Here is a 10,928-nt window from a genome sequence, read left to right on the forward strand (position 1 = left end):
GGGGGGGGCTTCATTCATCAAAGTGTCCACATGAAGAACAGTCGATGTTTTCCTCAGTTCTTCAACTCTATTTCACATATACACTGGCAAATGACAGCTAAATGCTGAAGGATAGTTATCTGCAACATGGGTCTTGTTCCAAATGCTTTGATAAATGAGTTTGGATAAGAAATTGAGCTGTATATCCTGCAGCCAATCAAGTGTTGACCTATATTTTCCAGACTGGGCTGGGAACATGACAGATGGAACTCATTGGCTGCCGATAAAAACAGCTGTATATTAACTTCTCTTCAGGGCTGCTAACAAACATTATTTTGTTCAAAGAACAGTAAGCAAAGAAAGATAAAATGCACAGGCAGGCAGTGCACATTATAGAAGATACATACAATCAAGATCACAAACACACTGAGTAGACGAACAATGTGCAAGGGAGATTTGGTGGTGCAATGTGTACGTGGTAAGAAATGTACAGAGATGCCACTTACAGTACTTTGGAACAGATTTAATTTAAACACAAATATCATGAGAACATACAATACAATCTGTAAACATGGCAGTGCTGTGAAATAGGTAGACACACAAAATGAAAAGAGACAAATTGTAGAAATCTCAAACTGGGCATGTAAGGAGGAAGGGATCATGCACATGGAACGTCATACAGTGTGCAGGGAGGTCATTGCATGGCAGTGTATATGGAAAGATGTATGTTGTGCAAGAGGAATACGTTTACTTAACAAGGAAATCAATTCTGTGTGTAAAGGGATCAGAACATTTAAAAGAACTAAAGCCAAATCTTATTTTTTTTTTGGCTTTACTTCTCTTTTGGGTTACAGGAGGACATTTACTAATGTATTCGTGTGACTCAAATCCAGAATGTTGCAGGCTAATGCCCGCTATCTGCTAACAGCACAAAGCCATGCTGCAGCTGGGAAAGATGCCGACAATATTTTTGGGATTCACTCCAACTGCCTGATTGACAGCTAGCTCTGCTTCTCGAGAGCCAGAGCCAACTGTGCCCAACCTCTGCCCTGTCTGTCTGTTCCTCCAATGAGTGCTGGAAAAACAGAGAAAGGGGGGGGGAATCCCTGCAGGGAGCAGTGGCTCACAGTCACTACTCTCTGCAGGGAAAAGATCAGCAGCTACAAGATCGCTCATCTCTCCATAGAGACAGTGTGTGAAAGCTGCAGTGTCATATGCTGGCTCTAAGTATTGGGAAGAGTATATTTTACCCTCCCAATAATTCTCCTTTAAGGCTTCCTTCACACCTCTCTAGTGTGTAATCACATGCATCGCTGTGCATTGAGGTTACTTTAACACAAAGGTGTGAAGACAGCCTAAATTAAACTCACAACTAACTAGGGATGCACAGATACTTTTCGAGTACCAGTGCCGATACATGGCATTTTCATGAGAACTACCAGGGTTGCAGCTGGGACCTGGCTCTGGCGCTCCACCACTGTCCTGAAATCATTAGTCTGTATTGTTTTAGAAAAACTGTCACATGACAATAAACAAAAATGTATCAGTACTTGTAAGTACTCTGCAAGTACCAGTTCTCGTACTCGCAAAACTGGTATCTGTGCATCCCTTTATTTATATTTATAAAAACAAAATTGTACATTAAAAACAGAGATGTACAAATCCCGGGAGCTCCGTGTGCTCCTTACAAATGACAGCTGCCTCCTAACTTTTGAATTTCTCTCTAGTGTAGTCTTGGAGCTCAAATGTATTGGTACATGTACTTGTACCGAGTACTGTACTTGGTATCTGTGCAACCCTACAACTAACCTGGACAACTCGAATTTGACATTCAATGAAAAACAATCACAAGTAGAGGTTACCTTCAATCAAAGCCGCACATCAAAATGATCAGTAAATTCAGAGATACAGGCAGCTGAAATGATATTCTAATCTCAATTTTCCCTAAAGTCAGTCTTGGCCCTACCTCCTAATGTGAATGCCCTGGTTTGTGCCATTTAATAAAGAGATGCAATGAGTGTAGGTGTGTAAAGAGCAGAAACTCATAGCAATTAGGAAGGCAGGCCTGTATAAAATGAACATGTAAAATGTATAAAGGATAACAAAATGGAAATATATATTATGTCAGAAGGAAAGGATAGTACACATGAGAAGAGATGCAATGTGTGAGTAGGTAAGCATTTTGTAGTGAAGGGTGTATAATGTGCAACAGGACACCGTAGCAGGTACATACACAGTCTGTAAGGAGGAAAAAATATTATCTTGGGGAAATATATAAAAACCAAAGATAGTACATACAGAAAGTATAGGGAGGGCAGGGCAGTGCGTTTAGGATGATACACAATGAGTAGATGGGAAAAGTATTGAAGAAAGAAAATCTCCACACTTGAATTGTAAATGAATTCATGATGTTGTATCCACTATAAACAAAGACATAACCCATTCCACTCTGAAAAACAACACAGATGTCCACTGAATTAAACATGCAAAACCCAGGGTTAGCTGCTGGATTTGTAGATGTCACACTTGGACAGTAAACACCCAAGGAAGTCAATGTCAGACTGAGCAAACCCCAAGATCAGCACAATGCTGCGTTCGTGCCTGTATCGTACTCTGGCAAGGCTTGAACAAACACATGATATCACAAAGACTCACTAAACATACGTGTGAGCCACTGCACTGTAAACAGTCTGTGGATGTTGGGTTTGGCAGAGAGTTGATTATGTTGCTCTAATGCCAGACACTCTGACACTTCATCATCTGTCATCCTGAGAGATGACGTTGCAGGGCACGGGTCCCCGGAGTGCAGAGCTTGCTATGGAAGGACTCGGGAGAAAATATGGAGAGGCCAGATCTTGGTTTACGCTCAGGATGACATCACACTTATATTTTTGACATAAACCTTGTACGCAGTGGTACAGGGGAGCAATGGGACTGCCATGAAAGGCCAGGCATGCATGAACGCACAGCATCACAAACCTCTGCACAGGACTCCCCCTTCTCCCTTCATCCATGTTATGAAATACCATTTATCAAAGTGTCTCTTGAATTCTACAGTCAGATTTGATAGAGCAGAATTATCTAATATTATCTCTTCATTGGCCGGATCTAATCATTGAGAATGAAGAGAGATCCACAATGGTCAGCACTTATCACACCCATCTTATACCCTAAGAAGCCAAAAAATATATAGATATCCAGAATAAATTATGATGTTGGATAGATGTCTGGTTAAAAATGTATTACACGCAAAAAAAAGCAGTTGTTATACAAAATTGTGGATAAACATCTCAACTGTGCGTGCTTTCCAATCTCGTGCTGAATAATTCTGCATCTCTGGGAAGTGACACTTTGATAAATTATTACATATAAGTGAGGGCAGTCTCACCATGACATGTTAACCCCTTCACTGCTGACTAATGTGCTTAACAAAATAGAGCTCCTACTGACCCATAACCTGTGTCTGATGTCTAGTATATGCCAACCCACTTACAGCGCTGTAGACCCTTTCAGCAACTTAGGGGACTAAAATATAATTAATAATAATATTCTTTGCTGAAGAAAGGTTACGGAGACATATGCAAAGGCTTACCAGAGATTGCTTTGCATGGGGCATTCCTTACCTACACCCTGGCCCAGCTCCAGACCCCATACAATGTATTTGCAAAAAATGTGACAGTACTTTCTTTACAATTGGGAGATAATTGTTGATACAATATTTGATAGGGTTATTATGGCACAACATGTTTTCTCCCCTCTTATCACCACTTAATTAACCCCACAAAAAAAACAGTCCCCCGTAATCTTAAACTACAGTCTAAGCGTTGTTCTGCCTGTCTACTACAAGTATTGGGTGCTTGCAGCAGGAAGGGGTTAAGCTTTGTGAACAAGTATGAAAATCATAGATGTGGTGTAGCACCAGTAAGGATCAGTCCCAAAGAAACACCAACCGAACACCAAGCAGAAGTGCCTTTGAGGCACTATGTGGGTCTTACATGTGAAACACTTGGGGACTGTCTTTGCCTTTGTCATGACACATGTGGAAACCTTCTTACAATGACTACTGTTGACTGCGGAACACAGATAGATCATGAGGTGACAGTGTAACATGAAGAATCTTCTAAAAGGCACACCAATGTTAAATCTATGGCTATATAAATCTCTATTTCTGCTGAAAAATTGAAGAAAAGGAAGAGAGTAACATTTGGACTTCCTGACTCCATGGCTCCAAGGCAAATATTGACTTCCATATAAAGGAAGGATGTGATGTACTGTAATTCATCCAATATCACATTTTTACACAAAACAAAATTGTATGGGGCGTTCTGAGATGAGAAGAAAAACCACAATAAGGTTGAGCCACTTTGAAAAGAATTTACAAAACTTTTATTGACATAGCAAACATTAAAATATCCATAAACACCCATAAAAGCAAGTCACGATTGTTAGCAGAGGATTATCAAAGTCTTGAGGAGCAAGACTAGTTGCCTCTAGTTATACCAAACCCGTATGGTATCAACTACTAAATGTTGTAAAGTGATTTCATCAGTGTTCAATAATTCCACCTTCACCTCCACCTTCATTTCACGTCATCGCTTCATCCGGAAGGTGAGTGAAGTACAGGCAGTCCCAGGGTTACGGACGTCTGACTTCCGGACAATCTGTACTTACGAACCGGGTCCACAGTTCTCCTAAATGTACCGGCAGCCGCCGGTACATTTAGGAGAACTGTGGCTGCAACAAGTCTAATTGGCGGAGGCAGCGGGGACACAGATCGCTGCATTCCGCCGCTGCTCCCCTTACCTCCGTTGATGTCCCGGCCTCCTCTTCCACTGATCCATCGGCTTCACTGGTCCAGACCATCCTCCACTCGCTGTCCTGCCCCCCTGCCTCCTCTTCATTGCAGGCTGGGAGCCATACCACCGTGACCCTTCCCTATGATATTCAAAACTAAAAAATTTTTTTTGGCTGGAGTTACACTTAAAAAATTTACCTGTTCCGACTTATATACAAAATTCAACTTAAGTACAGACCTAAAGTTCCTATCTTGTATGTAACCCAGGGACTGCCTGTAATCTATGGTTCACAAATACCATTATTAATATAACATATTCACATATGGAGATTACAATAGTATATTTGTACCCATATTCACTTACTTGTAGGTATTATATTACAATCCAAGTATTTAGAAAAATAATCCTCTATTAAAACCCAGTAGGAGATGCTGCCACCCCAACAAAGAACCCTCAGACACAAAGAAAAGGTAGATAACCGGAGAAGTGCACCTCAAATATCTAAAGGCAATACATTCATGTCAGTATGGAGTCATCTTCATATAGTATGTTGACTCATTTTTAACAATAAATTGAATCTAGTGGAGGCTCACCTTAACAGGACAGGAAATTAGCATTCCCAAAAAGCCAGCTAATTCCCCCATATGGCTTTATTGATTGACACTACATAACATAATATTGCCAGCACCATCAAAATTCATGATAAATTGTAACTACGCAGCTCCAAATTGTGTGGAAAGATCATAGCCCACTAATCTGACATAGATGTATTTCCTTGTCTGCAGCGCACGTGGGATTCCCACCAAAAGTTGCAGACAATATCCTGTGCCTTCTTTTATGTGTGGTGTCTACCAATCATCTGGCAAAACGTCACACACGGGACAAATAACAAGCCTGCGCAACAAGAACTTTTCTATTAATGATCATATTTATGTTATTAAAAATAGAAAACTTGCATCTCCCATTAGCTGCCATGTTGGCATTTACCAACTTTGATACTTAAGCAATTTAGTTCTTTGCATTGGAACACATCCCAGAGGATCACCGTGGTGGTGACTGTGATAGGCAACTAACTGCCAACTAATTAGTCTTGCTCCTCAAGACTTTGATAATCCTCAGCTAATAATTGTGACTTGCTTTTATAGATATTTTAGTGTTTTCTATGCCAATAAACGTTTTATCAATTCTTTTTAAAGTGGCTCAACCTTATTGTGGTTTTTCTTCTCATCTCAGAAAGCCCCATACAATTTAATTTTGTTTTGTGTATCCTTTTAATTTAGGGTCAGATGAGAATATGTTTCTGGGAGAACTAATATTTATATTAGACAATATCAAATTGTGCATGGTAGACATGGAAGCAAAATGCCCACTAACAAATAAAGACAGACAATCTTTCTGGTGTGATATTCTCTTTCCTTTCTCTCCTCCCACTTTTTAGTCATTATAGAAAAGAGGATGGAAACAAGCAATACTCTGTACACAAATCAATAATGTCTACAATCAGCATGTCAGTGTACAGGTCACTCTCAAACAGCTTTCAGTAAAAAAAAAAAATGAAATTGTTCAGGACAAACTGCCAACACCAACGTTTTTTGTTTTATTGAGTTATACAGAAATTGGTGGTGATGAGTTGCCTCATATTATTCAATCAGAACCTGGTTCAAAGTAGATGAATTGGCCTGAAATTTGCCATATGTACAACCATCATAAGGTCATTCTTGCTGACAGTACATAATAGGCATGCATAAGAAAGCTGATGAATGTGGCAAGTACAGGTTCAACAGTACCTAACATTTTATGAAAGCAATTACATTTGTAGAGGTTAGGTATGATTACAACATATCCACTTTCCATCTCACTGTACAAAGTTAAAGAACAAAATGGTGTACAACAAAGCATTGCACTATTAATATAGAGATAACCAAGAGGGGGCAAGATTTTTCACAAGCCACAAATACACAGATCTGAAGAAGATAGGTGCTTGGAGGATGGATCATGCTGTCTGAATGAATGTGCCTCTAATGATTTGTACCTGTAAATTACACCATAAGTTCCAGAACACCTTTGCCCACTTCTCAACTCACACACATTACGCTCAAACGGGATTTTATGCAGGTAACGAGTCCAACCATCAGAAAGACCCAATACATATACGCAGGGCTTGAAAAATTTGACGGTGTCTCACCAGTCAGTAAAAAATGTCACCAGTCAGCATGACCGAACTATAGCCTTGCAATTTATGTTAAAAACTTTTGGGGACAGATAGAGCTTTCTTTTTTACTATATAATGAAAAAAATACCATAAATGTAAAAAAAAAAAAGTTTCCCTACGTTAGGTTATAAAACATTTATTCTTACCCATATTTTTAGTAAAACATAAAAGTCGGAATCACCTCAGGTAAATAGACACCATACATGTCAAGCCTTAAAACTGCGTGCGCCCGCAAAAATCGCAAAAAACTCCCATAGGCGACGATTAAAATGCTTTTACTGCTCATCAGTTTAGTGTTATCAGTGATTAATGGCTCTAAAATAGACTGATCCACAAGAGCAAATCGCCTCAGAATAATTTTTGTGCATTCTTGTACAAATCCAAACCAACCTCTAAGCAAAAACATAAATCCTAAAAACCTATCAACCCCTCTCTCTCTCTCAAATCCTTCCCTCACCTAATGGTATGGACAAATCACTGGAAAGCAATGTGTGTCCAAAAAGAACAATGGCATAAATGTGATGGATTCATGTGTGGACAGCATTCGATAGAACAGCAGAAAGCCATGAAGAATAAGCTTGCTGAACACAACACACAGCATCTACAGCTTTCCATATGACATCAGTGCATGTATAAAGCCAACTTCTGCATAACTGGTTTGGCTAAAAAAGTTAAATGAAATATGTAAGTATAGATACTCTTGAAGTAACATTGGTGCCTTAGTCTGCAGTAGGTTTTTAACCACCTCAGGGCCGGCCGTTGTAAAAAAACGGCCAGCCGAGAGGTCCCTAGGTCTGAGAGGCGTCCTTAGACTTCCGCTCAGACACGCCCTCTCGTGCGCGCCGCCCTGCGGGCGGGAAATGGCCGGTATTTAAAAACAGGCAGCGATACCGGTTACCATACATCGCGTGTATGGTGTGCTGATCGGTTCCCCCCCTCCGCGGTCCCCCCCGCTGATACCGGGCTCCGCTGTGCCCGGTGCGAGCCCGGGATCAGACGTATGCGATAGCAATAAAGTTAAGTGAAAAAAAAAAATGTAAGTTCCCCCCCCCCAATTTTTTTTTTAAAGATACATATAAAAAAGAATAAAAAAACAAAAACAAAAATTTAAAGTCCCCACCCATACATACATGCATGCAAACATGCGTCGGGGACGCATACGTGCAAAAAAGACGATTGCGCCCATTACGCCGCACATGTTACATATCGCCGCGAATGTCGGAGTGAGAGCAATAAGTCTAGGGCCATCAATCACTGATAACACTAAACTGATGAGCGGTAAAAGCTTTTAAAGCGTCGCCTATGGCCAACTTTGGGTATGGTAGTTTTCTGCCATTTCGCGGGTGCGCGCAATTTTAAAGCTTGACATGTTTGGTATCTATTTACCTGACGTGACCCGATCTTTTATATTTTACCAAAAAACTGGGTAATAATAAATGTTTCCTAACATAATGTAAAAAAAAATTCTGTAATTTTTTCTAATTATAGTAAAAAATAAAAACCCGCAGTGGTGTTTAAATACCACCAAAATAAAGCTCTATCTGTCCCCAAAAAATGGTATCAAATTCATTTCAGTACAGCGTTGCATGACGGAATAAATGTCAAAGTACCGCAGCGCTGAACACTGAAAAATGGCCTGGCCAGGAAGGGGGTCTAAACACTTGGTCTTGAAGTGGTTAAAGCGGACCTTTATCCCCTTTCACTCAAAATCACATTAATGTGCAGCTCTGCATGCTGATGTAAAATCATCCTATTCAGCAGTTAAACATGTTTGTCAATTAAAAACTAAAATGTGTTTTTAAGTTAACTTTCTGGAGAGTTCACTCATTTAGTGGTTTGATATTTGACCTGGAGCATTCATCAGTAAGATTTCCTTGCTGGAGCGCTTAGCTCTACACCTTACCATTCCATGCATTACCTCTAGCTGCATAGTTACAGTATGTAACAAAATGAAAAAGTCAAACAGTGAATGTGATTTCCCCTCATAATGGCCACAACATGTGGACCTGGCAACACAGGTACACAGATTTCATGGGTTGCATCAAAATAAAAGTGTTGCTTTACATGGTGATGTGGTGTCACATGGTAATGAATAAAATATCACTTTAACTTTACTTGGATCCTTGTAGTGCTTCGAAGAAAAAAAAAAAAAAAAGTAAGAATTTATGATTTTAAATGTGGTACTTTTTAAAATAAAAATGTATATTTTGTTTCAATGTCGTTGTATCAAAGAAGTGGTACCCATAGATAACAGACGGAGGTGGAATATAAAGGCAAAACTCTACAAGATAATTGGACACATCTTAAAAGATACGTCTAATGCTTTGATAATGTGAACAGTTGATTGGCCTGTCTGTGATGCTCAAATGATTAAGGCATTCATTACACTCTGATTATTTTATACAAGGACAATGCCTGTGGGATTAAGAATTACTGGTGTCAGTTTAGTGACCCTGTTATAATCATTTGCTTAGACAGCAGCTGGAACACATTCCCTGTAAACAATTGCCGTAGAAGGCTTTAGTGTACCGCACATCACACACTGAGTACAGAGACAGGAGGACAATGCACAGTATCTACTCTACTTACTCACCCATCCCCTTGGTGTGGTTAAAGTCTCCTTTTATCACCTTGCAGGTTTTGCCATCGCCGTTACAAACTCCACATCGGTCTTCCTTGGAAAAAGAGCCAATTATCCCATCACAACCAATTTTCTAAAATTAGAATAAAGAAATTACAATTAAAATTATTTATATAGCGCCAACATATTCCGCAGCGCTGTACAATCGTTTAGACAAGACAAGTAAAGAACACTGACAAGCATCATTGACATACATAAACAGTAAGTGACGAGGACCCAGCCCAAACGAGCTTACAATCTAAAGAGGAAGAGGACCAAAGTAAGTTGTAGTTATGACAACATGACAGGCACTAAAACAAAAACTAAATGAACAGAATTTGATGTCGAAATATGAAGGATGACAATATAAGGCAGTTCTACTGTAAATGACTAACTAAAGTAAGCAAGGGCTTGGGCACGTGGATCCTGTCTGTGTACGTGTGTGCTGCTATATAGCCTTCCTTCCTATGTTAGATGTAAATTACAGGGTTCATATCCCACACCATGGTACTGATTTGTTCACCATTATTAGGTTCCCCACAATAACTAAAGATCACCAGAAGGCCAGCCATTCTGTTTGGCTGTGTACATAAAGAAATTGGACTCCTTTTTGGCAAACAATAACCTGCCATAATAAATGAAGACATGCATTTCCTGATGTGACTACAAATCGTTTTACTTTGGAAGCAGTTTACACAAAAAAAAGTAAAAGAAAGTTTAGTCACAACAGGAGCACAATGGCATGATGTGGTGATATTAATACAATTAAAAATTACCCCCACCACATGTCTTCTTATTCTTCTTGCTGCCCTACAGAATTCTATTTTATCCAACCCAAAATGCCACCCCTCCCAGATTGTTATGATTCCTATTGCGGCCATTCAGAAAAAAATGTACCTTATTTTCTCCACATACACTACTTATGAACCTTTCCCAACCCTGGGATTCCTCTGGTCTCCTTCTCACAATTCCATCTTATTGTCCTCAAAAAAACATCTATAACCCCATAGTTTCTGCATCAACAATAGTAATATAATGGCATATTAAAGACTGTAGTATCATTGCTTGACCTGCTTTGGGTCATTATAGTCCTTTTTCTTCTGGGTTGGCTGTGAAGAGGGGTATATGCACAGAGGTGAAAAGAGGGACTGCCATTATCCTCTATAACTATTTACCATTTAGAGCCCTGTGCAGGCCAATAGCATGAAGACTTGGATCAGATTTGGTAAGGCTATTCTGCTCCACTGAACATTGAATTTCACAATGACCTGATGTATGGTAAAAAATGGCTATTATTGAGGCAAAGGCCAAAAAGTGCATA

At 39.7% G+C, this 10,928-nt stretch overlaps 1 protein-coding gene across 1 annotated transcript in view; it reads right to left on the reverse strand.

Annotated features, from left to right (window-relative positions):
• Positions 1-10,928, reverse strand: part of ADAMTS17 (ADAM metallopeptidase with thrombospondin type 1 motif 17) — a 198,674-nt gene that overhangs the window by 55,573 nt on the left and 132,173 nt on the right. The window contains exons 15-16 of the mRNA XM_018560245.1: positions 9,581-9,701; positions 3,975-4,049 (exon numbers count right to left, since the gene is read on the reverse strand). Coding sequence (XP_018415747.1) covers positions 3,975-4,049; positions 9,581-9,701 — 196 coding nt within the window. The remainder of the gene's footprint in view (positions 1-3,974; positions 4,050-9,580; positions 9,702-10,928) is intronic.

Source organism: Nanorana parkeri, unplaced genomic scaffold (genome assembly GCF_000935625.1).
Source record: "Nanorana parkeri isolate BGI_ZX_2015 unplaced genomic scaffold, ASM93562v1 scaffold443, whole genome shotgun sequence".
In the NCBI taxonomy this organism is placed as follows: Eukaryota; Metazoa; Chordata; class Amphibia; order Anura; family Dicroglossidae; genus Nanorana; species Nanorana parkeri.